The 17,047-nt window shown below is 34.3% G+C and overlaps 1 protein-coding gene and 1 long non-coding RNA gene across 2 annotated transcripts in view; one reads left to right on the top strand and one right to left on the bottom strand.

The window, feature by feature from the left end:
• The window catches only part of LOC143256033 (uncharacterized), a 66,798-nt gene extending 60,399 nt beyond the window's left edge, over positions 1 to 6,399 (bottom strand). Inside the window, exon 1 of the mRNA XM_076512614.1 lies at positions 6,296 to 6,399. Within this exon, the coding sequence (XP_076368729.1) occupies positions 6,296 to 6,307 (12 nt within the window). The 5' untranslated portion in view covers positions 6,308 to 6,399. The remainder of the gene's footprint in view (positions 1 to 6,295) is intronic.
• Positions 1 to 17,047, top strand: part of LOC143256035 (uncharacterized) — a 49,985-nt gene that overhangs the window by 6,895 nt on the left and 26,043 nt on the right. The gene's annotated exons all lie outside the window — the stretch shown is intronic.

Below are 17,047 nucleotides of genomic sequence, written 5' to 3' on the forward strand. Positions count from 1 at the left end.
ACATGAACTGACCTCACGTTCTCAAGAGTATAAGGGTCAAACATGTAAGGAAAGAAAACAGCGATATTTGCTTGTAGTTGGGTGAAATTATATTTTTCTATACTTATTATTCAAATCCTTGAAGAATCTTGATGTATGGAATTCTTTGGTAACTTTTCATCAGAGAGTGAAAACCACTTCTCTTTCTACCTAATATGTGAAGTTTACACTATTGCATTATAACAATAATAACAAAATTAAAAATAAATTAATAATTATCATGCTTTTGAAAAATAATTAATGATCTCGTAAGACTAAGAAAAGAACGGCATAAAAATTAAGTAATATCTGTAAGATTGTTTGTTTGTTGAAGTTACGAAAAACTAGTCAACGACTATATGCGTGGCTGTCCCTAATCTTGAAGGGCTAAACTAGAGGGAAGGCAGCTAGTCAACACCAATTCTTGGTCCTTTACCAAAAAAGAGTGAGATTGACAGCCACTTTACAATGTCACCAGTGAAAGGTGGAGCATGTTTGGTGTGACAGGTATTTGGACACACGACCCACAGATTAGGAGGCAAGTGCTCCAAACAACTAGGTCATGCAAAACCGCAGATGCAGAAACGAGTCTTACTATAACATAGAAGGAAATTGGATAAATTGTATTTTTTGTTACATCAACTGAATCAACGTAAATTCCTGTAGAATCTTTTTGAAGTAAGTGATGGCGCTGGTGAGCTCGTAGTACAAGAATATCTCTTTTGAGAATTCAAACATCATCAGATAGTCGTGGTATCTGAACACGTCAGAGGATACTAGCGAGTACCAAGAACAAAGAAGATACTCATTAACTTTAGAACGTTAAAAGCTACCTTTGAACAATGAGAACGATAAACGGCACTTGTGAAGTAGAAAATATTATTACATGATGGTTTGAACTGTTAAAAATTATGGTGCCATGACCAATATGACAATTATTAGCTTGGATTTTAGATCAGAGAAGAAAACGATAAATCCATCAATGTTGTGCTTTAAAACAACAACAATAACAGCTTTTAAAATACTTTGAAATAGACTGTTCAATAAATGCAGTTAAAAAACTTTGTGCCATAACACGGCTCGTCAAGACGCCTAGGATGCAACAAGGAAAACCGTCTTTGAATTATACCTTGAAATGTAAAAACCTTTCTGCATTTGTTTGGGTTACTAAAATAAATTTTTGGTGTAACGGAGATTCAAACCCGCGACCCTCAGATTAGGAGTCGAACGCCTTAACCTACTTGGCCATGCCGGGCCTCATTAAAAGAAAAAAAAACATATATACTAAAAGGTTACAGCGTATATTATAGTTGACAACAGTATCGTAATATTTGTATTTTTAGTTAACTTTAAACGTAACTAAATAAATCATACATATAATAAATAGTTTATAAAATAAACTTTAAGCGTTTTTAAAGATATCATTGCTCTCATGATATAGTACATTGAATTTCAAATGTATACCTCTTCAGAAGTTTTTTTATTAAAAAGTGGTATGTTTATACTAACATAAAGTCTTGTATCACGACACTAAATGTTTTTGCTATTTTTAAAAAAAGTTTTGAAGATGGAGTATAATAATTAAATTATTTATTATAATAAACATGAAATTAGTTAATAAATATATTATAATAATACTCAGATTTTATCTGTCCTGAAATCGCGCGAGCACCTCTTTTCTACAGCTGTAAATAAGAGGCAATTGTAAGTACAGTGTACACTTAAGTAAATATTTTGTACAAAATAAATAGCTTATGAAAGTTTCGAAAAGATCTAATGTTAGGTTAGAATCACATTTTAAGTTTATTGATAGTATTAAATACAGTAAAGTTCAGTCCTAACTGAACTAATGCAGAAGACGTACACAAGTTACAGCGTTACTTTATCCTTTTATCGAATACAGTCCGTGCTTAATGATGGCTTAACTAATGTTAAGCCTAACACAAGTGAACTTAACAATTTCGGTATCTGCGATTAGAATTTTTTCGTATTATTAGAGAAATGCTGTATTTAAAGAAGTACTGTTGCATTAAAGGTACTAATTTTAAAGCATATTTTTAAAAGTCACTATTATAAATGTATTTCATAAATATTTAGTAGGAGTATTTGTGAAATGACTGATACAAATAATATCAATAATTTAAACGCAAAATTGCATTTCTAAATATTTTTTTAAAACGAAACACGATTTTGATGAGCTTCCTGAAACAGTGTTTTAATGTATTAAGTTGTTTTTTTTTAAATTTCGCACAAAGCTGTTTGTTTGTTTGTTTTTGAATTTAGCACAAAGCTACTCGATCGAGGGCTATCTGTGCTAGCCGTCCCTAATTTAGCAGTGTAAGACTAGAGGGAAGGCAGCTAGTCATCACCACCCACCGCCAACTCTTGGGCTACTCTTTCACCAAAGAATAGTGGGACTGACCGTCACATTATAACGCCCCCACGGCTGAAAGGGCGAGCATGTTTGGCGCGACGGGGATGCGAACCCGCGATTCTCAGATTACGAGTCGCACGCCTTAACATGCTTGGCCATGCCAAGCCAAATATATTAAGTGTAAATAAATGAAACTTTTAACAAATATTTTTGTTTTATTAATTATATCTATACATGTATATATATATATATATATATTGTAGCTATTTTCTAAATGATTATTATCTGATCAGACCTAGTTAATTTATTGTCAATTATAATAGCGAAAAACTTTACAGGTGTACATCTTTCAGCAAAGACAAAGATTGGCTTGAAACTTATGAATAAAGAATACATTACGTAAAATCGATTTTAATAATCATGCCAGCTCGTTACGGTACACGCCATCACGTCCAATCATGCTGTATTAGACAAGCATGCATCTTGATAATAGTCCTATAGCGTAATTTTAGTATACGACAGTCGTGTCCAAACTACACAATTTCTCCTTGCGAATCTTTCGTAAGCAATTTAGTGTAGGAATAATGGTTTCCCAATGCCCATTTCAAGTCCAGTCGCACAGAAATGCATAGGCGCTGTGTCTTGCGACTTGACCTGTAAGTCTTTCTATGGAATAGCTTGAATATCCATTTCATTCCTTAGCTCTTTGACGTATACGATTGTTAAATAGCTATGTTTTGGAAGAAACTTGTGTGCACGTGAATTTTCTCGCTTTTCCAGACAGGTTCTTCTTGAATACGTCGAGTACTGTTGTCTAGGGTATGTCGACCAGCACTGTCTGGATTCTCAACTATTACAAGATGCCAGTGCACTTGTTGCTTGTCTGCTTTCTCAAGACGAATCTTTGTTTTCTAATACCATTTGAGTGCGTGGGACATATATTCCTAAGTTGGAAATTCTAAATCCCGGTTTGAACACATCTTTTCTATATGAACATTCTGCGCCAGAAGGGGTTTGCTACCTACCCTTCCTAAAATCAATATCTTTTTAATGTATTGACGTGATCTACAAATACTAAAAACATGAAACTGTTGTTACAATAGATTCCAATCTTCCTCAACTTTATATGACTGTGGTTTTCGTATGGCTTACTGATTTGTTTGTTTATAATCGTTTTAATATGGCGTTGTATTAGGCCTATGTTATAAAGTATCAAAAAGGTCACAGTATTGCAAATTCTTAAATTTCAAAAGAAAAATATTCTTAGATCAAGGAATATTAATTGACAAATAGCAATCGAAGTTACAAACAAAAGGTAAAACAAGGACAAGTGTTTATTCTTGATCAAGTGAGAGACAGGTTAAAGGGTATTTATCACTCACAACGCCAGTGTGAGTTACACAAGAAAAAGAGTTAAACTATACACTATGAAAAACTCACAGCTGAGACAAGATAAACCTTTCAAAAAAGCAGAGTTCATTGAACGCTTCTTGTATCTGGGACTGATGCACCAATATGTTGTCTGTGTAACACTCAGGTCACAATTAGCCACATTTTACTGTCTTGCCGTCGTTACGACTTTCAACGACGACACCATTTTAAACATGTTTTGTCCTAAGATTTGTTCATAACGTTAGATGGGGTAATTGGTGATTGTGACACTGTCCAACATAGAAATGTTTTTTTAGTTTTTTAAAGGCCATTAATGTTTTTAATGTTATTTAAGTTTTTTAATTTATACATTAGACTTTTTAATGTGTTTTTCTTTTAAGAATCAAAGTAGATCTAGTTCAATTTGAAATTAGAAAATGGCCATAACATCAAGTAACTCGAAACTGGGACTGGAAATTCCAAATTCAAGTGTGTAAAGTGATTTTAGAACTTACTCGTTTGTCAGCCTGGCGAGTTATAATAATTAAAACTTTGCTACAGAAAGTATTTTAAAACTTCTATTATTGTAGTTTTTCTCTTACCACTGTAGACTACATGTAAAAATTGGATTTAATGCTACATATGTTTTTTAATTCAAAAACTCAACTTTGTTTTGTTTTACCTTAATTTCCTTTTATGAATTTTAATTATTTTATTTTAATTTTAACTTTTTACCCGACGTTTAGCGCTGATAGCCTAGTTGCTTTGAGCTATGAAACACCAAAGTGTGTGTGTGTGTGGGGTAGTTAACATATGGTACAGACATATCTTAAAGAAATGCTGCAAATAAGCGCTGACCGGTTGTTTATTAAGGTTTTGTTCTACCTTATAACTTCATGAACAATTGATGCAAAATAGAAGTGTTAAAAGATCCTTAACTATATTCTGAGCTTTCGTTTGTTTTGTATTTAATTAAGTACAAAGCTACACAATGGGCTAACTATGCTTTGCCCACCACAGGTATTGAAGCCCAGTTTTTAGCGGTGTGAGTCCGCAGACATACCGCCATGCCACTGAATGACTGAAAATAGAATATGTGTGTGTGTGTGTAAAAATAAACACAATATTTCTCTTAGAATTTGGGTACGACAGAGTGGACATTATGTAAAGAGTTTCAGAATAAATAAATAAATACATGATATATTCAGTCATAACTGCCTAACTTTGATAGATAATGGGGAAGCGATACAAAACAGAAGAAACAAACCTAAACCAATATAACATAGCCGTTAATAATAATAATATATGCACACTGACTGGAAGATTAGAGGAACGTATGCTCCTTCTAACCTACGAGCTAGGCGTCTGCTAATTCAACTGGATTTAAATTTTCTCACGGACCCTTGTTTCGGATAATTCAAAAAAATACAGTCGAAACTTGGCACGAAAACAAACGTAGCTATGTGTTAAAAATATGACAATACAGAAAAACTGAATTGAATTTACGGCCATTGAACTGAGAAAATAACGATTAATTTATGTTAAAAACGATATCATGCAGTTAATGAACGTTAACCCAATTTTAAAATGATACTGATTAAATTCGCCGTTTTCTTGCAGTTTAAAGGCGGGCGGAATTGTGAATCTGAGTGGTGGAAATACAACTTCATGTTGGGTCCCTATGCATGCTGTAAAAGTGAATATCGAATTCCACTATTCGTTAGCCAAGAGAAGACTGGAAACTAGCATTAGGTGCTATTTGATTGGCTTTCTTTTCTCTGATCAGTTAATTCACAAGTACGACTACAGTGCAAAGATAATCCTTTTATAACTGCACTTGAATACCCGAAACAAATAAGAGGCTAGAAAGAGGGCGAGTAGTTATTGTTTTTTGTTGTTTTTGAATTTCGCGCAAAGCTACTCGAGGGCTATCTGCGCTAGCCGTCCCTAATTTAGCAGTGTAAGACTAGAGGGAAGGCAGCTCAGCTAGTCATCACCACCCACCGCCAACTCTTGGGCTACTCTTTTACCAACGAATACTGGGATTAGTCGTCACATTATAACGCACCCACGGCTGGGAGGGCGAGCATGTTTTGGTGCGACCGGGATTCGAACCCGCGACCTTCGGATTACGAGTCGAACGCCTTAACACGCTTGGCCATGCCGGGCCCAGGGTGAGGAGACACGAACTTTCGGATTCACAGACCGGCACACTACCTATATGGCCAGGACCCGTTCACGTAAATGAAAATACAAATCAAATCATCTTCAGTATGTAGAAACATATTAAGTTAAAACTGATTGTATCTGAAGTTACTGACCTATAATTATCAAGAGACACATTAACAAATGAAATTGTAGTCTTAAACAGAGGTTTGCTACTTATTTCAACTGACGAGTTTTATGTGTTAGTAAAATCTTTTAAGAGAAGTTTTCTGTTTAAATTTTCAGGAAAACTTGACAGTTTGAAACTCCAAAAAAGGGACAAAACCTGATTTAATGAGCTTTAGAATCTATGCTACTGTACTTAACCTTTGTTGACATAGCTCCTTGAGCGACATTCGTTGTTTAAGAAGATTACGTCGACAACCACTCCTGATGATGTTGTAACTACAAGTTCGAATCGTTTCGTTTCTGTATACGGCACGAAACATTAGCGTTGTAACGTATACATGCACATAACTGATGACACCAAACATTAGACTGTGCAATATACGTATAACGTGTATATATTGATAGTACCATACGTTGCTTGTTGATGAATATAATTTGGAAACTCAGTTAAGCACTTCATACGTGGCTCATGTGTTTTGTGTAGTTAAGCTGAGTATAGATATTAGTTACAACAAATATTTTATCATCATTCGGATGAGTTGCAAAATTATGAAAGGAAAAATGTGTTTTGTATTCCGACATTTCTATTTTTAAGAGTGACGTACGTAGCACATATATTAACTGTTTTTGTTCGCTTGAAGTTAAGCACAAACTACACAATCTCTGCTTATCACAGGTATCGAAACCCGGTTTCTAACATTGTAAGTCCACAGACATGCTGCTGTATTATTGCGGAGAATATTAACTGTGTCTACGAAAACGGAGAGAGAGAACGACGTTTTATCAACGAAAGCTTATAAATAAAGAGGTCACATTTAAACGTAGTTTTTACGGTTAAAAAGTTTAAAATATTTTGATAACTTGCTTTTATATACAAGTCAGATCATAAACATATAAATATACTTTAGAAACGAAATAGAGCATATGATGGTGTAAAACTCGAAAATATAGATTCATTGAAAAACGGTTTTTGTGAGTTTTACAAAACAAAATCCAACAAATTTCTACAGTGGGTTAGCATTAACTTTACAAACATACAATGCTAAGATCCAGTGTTCATTTCTCTGTGGTAGGTAGACAGCATATAGCCGATTGAGCAATTTTGCGCTAGAATAATAACAACATTTTAAAAATATGTTAATTAATAACTTCTACAGACAGATTTTGTCATTTAATAAACCAGTGTTTTGCCTTTTGACTTTATATTTAAGACTTGTTCCGGAGAAATAGTAACTCATAATGCTAATTAATCGCCAGTAATAATCAGGCATATGTAGATTAGAGGATAAGGAATGAAGTTAGGTAAATAATTATGTAATATTCGCAATGAGGTTATTAAACATCAGTTGGGAATAATTAATAATATGGATTATTAATATGAATGCAGAGAATAATTAATAGAGAGGCATAGAATATTGATTGCATCGTCCAATATGGCTGCTCTCACGGATGTGCTCATTTTGCCAGGTTTGACGTTAAAGGGCAAACGGATGTATCACGGTTCGAAAGTAATATGAGCAGAGCATCCTGTCACACTGCTGGTGACTTGAAACAACATAAAAGTACTTATTTAAGGTTGCGATAAAATTTGTATGTAATGAAGTTCAAAAGGATACCTAAATCATAGCGTTTGATTGATGATTAAAAGACATAACTGTCAGACTATTCAGTGGGATTTTATGTATAAATCGCGATGCGTCGATCTTAAACAAATGTATTAAACTTACGATCCTCAAACGATTGCAAATGGTAATATTTAAACTGTGTATGCGTGTCTTTAATTTCCTGGTTAAAAAGTTATTCTTAAACTTAATCGGATCTACAAATGTAGTGAACATAAACTGTCGGTAGCGAATACATTATATGTGTTTGTTTGTTTGTTTTGAATTTCGCGCAAAGCTACTCGAGGGCTATCTGCGCTAGATGTCCCTAATTTAGCAGTGTAAGACTAGAGGGAAGGCAGCTAATCATCAATACCAACCGCCAACTCTTGGGCTACTCTTTACCAACGAATAGTGGGATTGACCGTCACATTATAACGTTCCCACGGCTGAAACGGTGAGCATGTTTGGTGTGACGGGGATTCGAACCCGCAATCCTCAGATTACGAGTCGAGTGTCTTAACCACCTGGCCACGCCGAGCCCATTACATGTGACAAGATTTGTACTGATAAGTTTGAAATCGGTTTATGACTACCAGGAACAAGTTGAAAATCATGTAGAGTTCTTGTTTCTAGAAACGTGTTTTCATATAAACAAAAGTTTGTAAAAGAGTAGTGAGAGTTTTACCTAAGCCTAGATTATTTTAATAACTTGTATAACAATTTTACGTTCTTGGTAGATATAACGTCTCTTCACGTTCACTTGCACTAGACGTGTATATACTTTCTATTTTACATGTTTCCAGTACGATGGTCAGACAAAAATAGAAACACCCAGCAGAAACAACCTAGTAACGTGTGGTTCCACTTTTGCTTCTTAGAACTGTTTCGATTATACACTGCACAACAGTTTGTTTTAAGTTTTGCTTCCTGAAAAGTTTTGCTGATTGTGACTGGTACATGCACAAATATAGTTTTGGTTTTGTTTCATCGCGTAGGAACTCTGAGAAATAGGCAGTTAACTGTTTGCTGGCAATAACATTTAATTGCGTTTATGTTTCTATATACGCTATTAAGTTCAACATGATTAAAAGTGTTCTGTTCCTGATTTTCGTTTGTATTCAATGTCCAGTGCATCACGTTGCAGTGTCCAACAGTAGTCAGCAAGCATTGACGGATTCCAGTTGCCCTGATATCGTTTTCCCATTGTAGCAAAACTGAAGATTTCGATGAAACGGTACGTGATGGGCAAATTTGGATGTGGGTTTCGTGATCAGCAGCCAAAAATCTATAAGGAACACCCAACAGTGTTCAAGAAGCAAAAACTTTGTTGTGCAGTACTCTTTGTAGTAGATAATATTTAGATCATGAAAAGTATGTTGAGGAATTTGGTTCCATTTCTCGAGGATGGAATTGTAAAAAAAAAAAAAGGATACTTGTCATACTATTGGCCAAGAATTATGTATAATTACCAAATTATTTAATTCATTATTGTATTAATCATCAGACAATTTATAGTTGCTCTATTAATTATATGTTTTCAGTAGAATAAAATTTTGTCTAGTCACTTTGTGTATCGGCGACACCTAACGAGCATGAATTTGTGATAATTCATATGCTTTTCGATTACTAAAGATTTGTACTAATATTACGCGTCAAGTTTCCTGATCAGGGCTCCCATATATTCCAATTCAATGTGATTGAATCCAATTCAAATTAGATTCAAAATAGAATCATTCTAGTTGATACGTAGTTATTCTTCAGAAGTTAAGATTGATCAAGACCGTAAAATACATTTGATCTATTTTTCGCTTTATTCTGAATGTAAGCAACATATTATCAAAATAATGAATATAAACATGTTATTCAATACATTGCTGTAGCCAGACATGAAATTTGGGATGGGTCCGGAGCTACGATGTGTGAATGAGGGGTTAGGGCACTCGACTTACTCGCAGTCTTCGGGTTGTCAGTTCTAATCCCGTTACTGGGTATCTTTCACCCATGAGGGCTTTATAACGTTATAGTTAATCGCTGGTAAGAGATTAGCCCAAGAGTTGGGGACGTGGGTATTGACTACCTGCCTTCCCCCTAGTTTGTCACTTTTAAATTAGGGACGGCTAGCGTAGGTCGATAGCCCTCAAGCAGATCTGCAAGAAATTCATAAACAAACAAACTTACCCCGATCCATCAGATAAAGATTGGCTGAAGTATGAAGATATAGCAGATGTCTATGCACAATTTATATCATCAGTTAGACGAGCAACTGTTATGATATGAACTAGATTAAGTAAGTAAAGTGTTACTACTATAAATTTAAGTAATTTACAAATCAGAATTAGAATAAGGATTAATAACACAATATATTTTGATATCTAACACCAATTATTTAATATTATTATGGCACTCAATGGTTTTTAGTGACCCTTGGCTACCCCTAGTTTAGACTACTTTTTCTATTTTATTAGTTAAGTGAACTTATTTACTCACAAATCAAGCTGGAGCAGCAGTGTGGTATATCTTCTCTGTATCAAAACAGTTTTTGGTTTTTAAGAGAACAAAACCAATTCAGTTTTCTGCTAAAGTTTAATGAATAGAAGAATTTTTTGAGGAAGACATAGAATATTTACCACAAAATAATGAATATTTCTCATTAAGGTTACACCCAATTGCTTGTTCAGACTATTTGGTTCCTTCAAGTCTGTTTGCACCCTTGGTTGCAAATTCGCTAGATAATAAAACTGGTTGAGTACCTTATATTAAAATGATTTTGGAACCTCACCATTTCGTTACACTTCAAGTTGCTACGTCAAGTCGTGCATTATCTAACAACCTTGCATATTGAAAATAGCTCTTTAGCATAGTTTCCAGTGCAAATTTTTCGTCTTAATGCAATCATTTTTAAGGCAAACCATTACTTCCTGAAAGGTTTTCATGGACCACCTTAGTACGACTAAAGCGGTTTTCAAACGCTTGTTTCAACAATATGGTCGCAAGTAAATCTATAAGCAACATATGAAAGGGAGGGCGCTAGACTGGAAGCCATACCCATACCCTGTTTATCTCGTTTCCAGACTAGATCTTTCTTGATTTCGTTGCCTGTGGCATGTGAACGTCTTTCCTCGCTGATCATGTGTTCGTGGATTTTCAGCTGTTGCAACACACTGTTCTTTGCTTACCACGACTGGCTATTGTAGGTCTCTTTTTAGATGGTCCTGAACCCCAAGTTAATCCATATTCCTTTATATTACAATGTAGATAGGGGCGCTGGAGTATCGTTAATCCATCCACACACACATAGAGAGAGAGAGTACTGTGCAAAAATATTAGAATAAAGTCAAATATTAGATTTCAGGCTAAGTTAAAAGAAAACTGGAAGGTTAATCACAGGTGAAACATCAAAGTTGTGTTGATTTTCATATTTAGTACAACAGAAACTGAATAGATGTGCTTGAATTCAGCAAAAATTAAATATTTGTGTATTCTTATTTGTTTAATAACCGTAGCCAGTCTTTCAGGCATTATTGTAACATATTTAATCAAAATGTTATCCTTTGGGATTTTGCTCCAAATGTTTCTAATACACTCTTGTAAAGTTCTTTTAGAAGTAACTTTTGATTTGTTAAATTTTAGATCTATAAAATCACAGATTTGTTCAGTTGAGTTGAAATCGGAGCTCTTTGGGGCCATTGCATCATTTGAATGACTCCAGCAGCTCCTTTCATAGCTATGTAATTTCTGATTGGATTGAATGAGTGTTTGGAGTAATTATCTTCTTGGTAGTAGAATCCATTGGATATACCATAACAGATCAGTATCCAATGATGATTGTACTGGTCCATTATTTCATCTATTTTGCAAATATCTCCTGTTGCCTCAACAGAAAAGCGCCACGAAACCATCACACTGTCCTGTCCTTATGTTTCATGGGATGTGCTATGCATTGAGGTAGGTATCTTCTTCCACCGGACTACAACCCACACTTTGAATCAAATATTTCAAAATGGACTCATCTGTTCATAACTCCCTTTAACAATCATCAACAGTCCAGTTTTTGTACATTTTAACACATTTTAGTCCCTTGACAATATTTGGAGATCGAAGGTTTTTTAAATGTTATATGACCAATTATTCTATTCTCTTTGAGTTCTATTCACATTGTAGATCTGAACACTTTTCTGGCGTGTGGTACGTGGTTGTTTATCTCATACTTGAGATTATTTATAGTCTTCCTTCTGTTCCAAAGACTGATTAAACAAAAATACTTAACATCAGTATTCCTGAATTTAGGTGTTCTGTCTCTTACTTTCCTGTTTTAAGATTTACTTGTCTCGGTCTCTTGATCTATTGTGTACTCAATTGGCATTGTTCAGTGAACATTTTAAGTCTTTAACAATTTCTCCCATGGTCCAAACAACATCACGTAGAGCTTTTATGCGAACTCTCTGCTCTGCTGACAATTTTCTACACTTTGTGTGACGTGGCATGACAACAAAACTTAATATATACGGTTAAACACTGTTTTTATCAGGGTTGTTTGTGGAGTACTGTTAAAGTTATTTCTTTTAGCATGTGCTGGTAACGTATGCTAGCTCTTTGTTAGCTTCTTCCTATGTAGTAAAGACACTGTATGGGATACCATGGCAGTTATTTTAGACCCTAACTTTGATCATTATATTCATTCAAGCAGAACCCTTGTTACATACCCTTGGCACACGTATATAGAAATTCTAAAGAATAATAAAAATTCTCACCCTGTGTCATTCAGATATCAGCAGGGATCAGTGAAGTTTTACCATAGTGTGGAAATTTACATTTTGTAATGGCATGGAAGAATTACACACATAAAATGGAAAGAATGGCGAAATATTCTCATGTTCTAACACTTTTGCACTTTACTGTATAAACATGAGTGTAAAATTAATTTTCAGGTTTGGGAAATTTAATAAGTAGTAAGAACCGTATGGCGACCACCAGCACGTTTACCTCCTGTTAGTTGACGTTCTTACTGTAGTTACTGCAAGATGTACCACCGTGTATCATTTGATTGTATAGTGAACATTATAGTCTTCTAGAATATAACCAATGACATAGAACTAGGCAAACAGTTCGTAACATTATATTATTCTAGAGGAAAATCAATGACACAGAACTAGGTGAACAATTTGTAACATTCTAGTCTTTTAAGGTAGAATCAATGACACAGAACTAGGTGAACAATTTGTAACATTCTAGTCTTTTAGGGTAGAATCAATGACACAGAACTAGGTGAACAATTTGTAACATTCTAGTCTTTTAGGGTAGAATCAATGACACAGAACTAGCTGAACAATTTGTAACATTCTAGTCATTTAGGATAGAATCAATAACAGAACTAGGTGAACAATTTGTAACATTCTAATCTTCTAAAGTAGAATGAATGCCGCAGAACTGGGTGAACAATTTGTAACATTCTAGTCTTCTTGAGTAGAATCAATGACACCGAACTAGGTAAACGATTTGTAATATTATAGTTATCTAGAGTAGAATCAATGACACCGAACTAGGTAAACGATTTGTAATATTATAGTTATCTAGAGTAGAATCAATATTACTTTAGGTTGTGTATAGAGATTAGCTAAAGTCGGATTAAAGATGTAAGATAAACCTCATAGCATCTTTAGTGAAACAGTTTTTTTCTCATTATATTTATCTTGGTTATTTTAATTAAAGTTTCAGTATTTTAGTATATATTTTATGGTTTTTATTCAGTTTTTATCTTAATAAACATTAATTTTGGGTTTTGTAAAGTATATTATTTTTAGTGTTAGTTTGATTAACAGCATTGTTTAAATTGGATAAGATTAACACATATGCATATTTTTATGTCGATGTATGCATACATATTTGCATTATATAATTAATTGTACTTTAACGCAGTGCTACACAGTCTGTGACTTGTACATTACGGTGAATGAAACCCAGAATTTTATCGCTGAGCCACGAGGGAACATTAGCTTCATATATGGAGTTAGTCTAAATCTCCAAAGATGGTCAAACCTCGTGAGATATTATCGTGTTTACAGCCAAAAATATCGCTGACAGTTATGGTTGCTTATTGAATGAACTATAATTATTATGAGTAAGAGCAGTATATTCATTACAAGGTTAATATTTTAGCTTTCATCTATGAACGTAACATATTTTTATCACAAGCTATACACAATATAGATATCATAATATCCTGTTATTATTAGGGCGATTAAAACAACATTCTTCAAAATATATTCTACATGAAATTTGGAGTTAATATACGTATGAAATTCTTACTATCAATCCTGAAAATTCTCCAGTTTAAACTGTGAACAGTCTGAAATGTAACATGCATAGTTTTTATTTGAAGATAGGTATAACGTATACACAACCAAAGTAAATAATTTTCATCTGTCACAAACCTTAAACCGGGTACAGACATAAAATTATAATTAATTCAAAGAAGGATAAATATGTTATTGAAAAACAACTTTTGCTCTCATTGTTATTTAACCAACAACACATTAAAAAGCGTGTGGCGTTAAGAACTTGAAACTCAAGAATTAATTACCAAAACGGCTTGAAATATATTGGGTCTTTTCCACATTTATGTTGTAGTTGTAATCGTTAAATGATCACGTATACAAATATCTGAATCAAATTAATGACGAATTGACCTCGATACCAGTCATTCGCAAATCATGCATGATCTAGAACTGTTCGAGGTCACGGGGATTTTCCTGGGTGATTAAAGATGTTTTTTCTCAGCTTGCATTTCCGTGGTATGCCTGGTTTAAACTATTTTTCAAGAGTGCAAAACGCGTTATGTATTACTTGTCGTATAGCTGCTCAAAATATATGTTCAAAGATAAACTTGAAACTACACAATCAGCTGTTTGTGGTCTGTCCATTACCGGTATCGAAACCCAGTTTCTATCGTTGTAAATCCACAGATATAATGTGACAGTCAATACCACTGTTCGTTGGTATAAAAATTATCCCAAGATTTAGCGATGGGTGGTGATGACTATCTGCCTTCTATCTAGTTATTCACTACTACAGTAGAGATGGTTAGCGCAGATAGTCCCCGTGTAACTTTGCTCTAAATTCAAACCAAACCCTGAAGATATTTAGTGACAAATAAGGAGTAAAATTTATTCAGTTATTAGTTCATATAGTTAGTGATAACTATGTGTAACTGTTTACAATATGTCTGTCTAACTTTCTGGGAAAGAGAGGGTAGGCAAAAAAATAACAACAACAACAAAGTTAATCTTGCGTAGCTGTTAAAAATAATGTATCTAAACTACCTGTAAAAGTGTGTGGGAGCATGTGTCCATTCTGCCCTATGTGTTAGGCGTCTGTGCTTTAAACGTTTTTTTTTTATTTCTGAATGATTCATAGTCCTAAATAATATATATTAAAATAGTTATATTTTATAAACATAATTATATTATACATGGGTAATACTTTATCACAAATATAAAGTTGGATCTAAGTTTCAGGTTTTCCCCCGAGACTGCATGTAATGTAAAAGTGATGTACGAATCAAATAATAATTATATTAACATGGGAAGCAACTTTGATGCGTCATCTTTTGTAATAAAAAATGTTTCAGAATATCGTTTAAAGCAAAACCATAAATATTAAACGAAAGTTTAATGTAGACAAATAGCATAATTTTTTATGTTGTGCGATAAAATAAGCTCTCAGCTACAAAGGTTTTGTTTTGAATTTCGCGCAAAGCTATACGAGGGCTAGCCATTCCTAATTTAGCAGTGTGAGAGAAGAGGGAAGGCAGCTAGTCATTACCACCCACCTCCAACTCTTGGGCTACTCTTTTACCAACGAATAGTGGGCTTGTCGCTCCTACGGCTGAAAGAACGAGCATGTTTGGTGCGACGGGAATTCGAATCTGCGACCCTCGGGCAGCTGCAAAGGAGACATTACTTCAGAGTCATATTCGTTCTAATATGATATGACATAATGTAATTAAAAGCTACGATTTTTTTATGGATACAGTGTATGTTTTTTATTTCAGAATTGTCATGTAAAGATACACAGGACTAGCTGCGCATAGTCATCTCCAATTTTAAACAAATAGGCCAGAGGGAATGCTATTAGTTAACAGCTCTCACCGCTAACTCTTACAAAATAATGGGATTCGACCATCACTCTCATAGCACACTCCTGATACCAAAGTGCGAAGAGCGAAGTAACGAACCGTGAAACATGAATTATTGGATTCACTGTCTTGCACGCTAACGACCGAGAGATGTTGTAAATCTATAAGTTTCTCAATTATATTTGAAAGATACTGGTCAAGTGATATATATTTACGATCTTTTTAAGCGTTCTTACAGTAGTTATATCTCGTTAAGGTCATATAATTTACTATTTAACGGAATTGAATAACATTAATTGTCAACATTTATTATTCTACATTTTATACGTACAAAGAAAGTGAACTTGACTATTAAGTACTGTGTGTGTTGTGGTTGAGACTTTTTTTTTATTCCAATGTAAGTCATTTTGGAAAACTGTACAAGTAAATATATATATATAACTACTAATATTGTTTTCATATTTCATTTATATTATCTTTTTTGAGTTTAGATATAATGAAAAGTATCTAGACATATTGTTATTGAGAGGGATCTAATGGCTCTGCCTGAGTACGAGGTAGCTTCTAGTAATTTTGTTTGTTTGTTTAGAATTAAGTACCAAGCTACACAGTGGGGTATTTGTGCTCTGCCCACCCCATTTTTTAGTGTTGTAAGTCCGTAGACATGCTGCTGTGCCACTTGGGGTGCTCCTGGTAATGAATAACAACTGTCCTTCTCTGACCTGTACTCTCAGCTAAGTTTCGACAAGCGTCTGGTGCAGTTTATCTCAACTGGAATATTGCATAGGCCTGCTGACTACAAATCTACATAACAGTTCTATGTCGTCTGCTTGCGTCCTCACTGCTGATGGCTAGAGACCACGGTTTGTAGCATTATAACATTTTATAGGTTCTTGTTTTTTGTGCTTTGTCCATTGTGCGAATAACAGTTCTCCACTCTCTGATGTGGTTAGTTCATCTACTGGGCTGTCGTCTACGTAAGTGACATCCTACAGTCTTTTACAGTTTTTTTTGTGTTTTGTTTTTTTGTATGGAGAATTAGGTGAACTGCTTATTTGAAGATAAATATTTATTCGGTTATCACTTTTTGAAATTGGGTGAAGCGGGATGCTATCCACAACACAATATTCACGACCACGTTAAGATTCCAGTGTTGATGAGCTTTACACCAAGCAAAAAGATGCATGTTATACCACTTATAAAACATACACG

Source organism: Tachypleus tridentatus, chromosome 7, assembly GCF_004210375.1.
Source record: "Tachypleus tridentatus isolate NWPU-2018 chromosome 7, ASM421037v1, whole genome shotgun sequence".
NCBI lineage: Eukaryota > Metazoa > Arthropoda > Merostomata > Xiphosura > Limulidae > Tachypleus > Tachypleus tridentatus.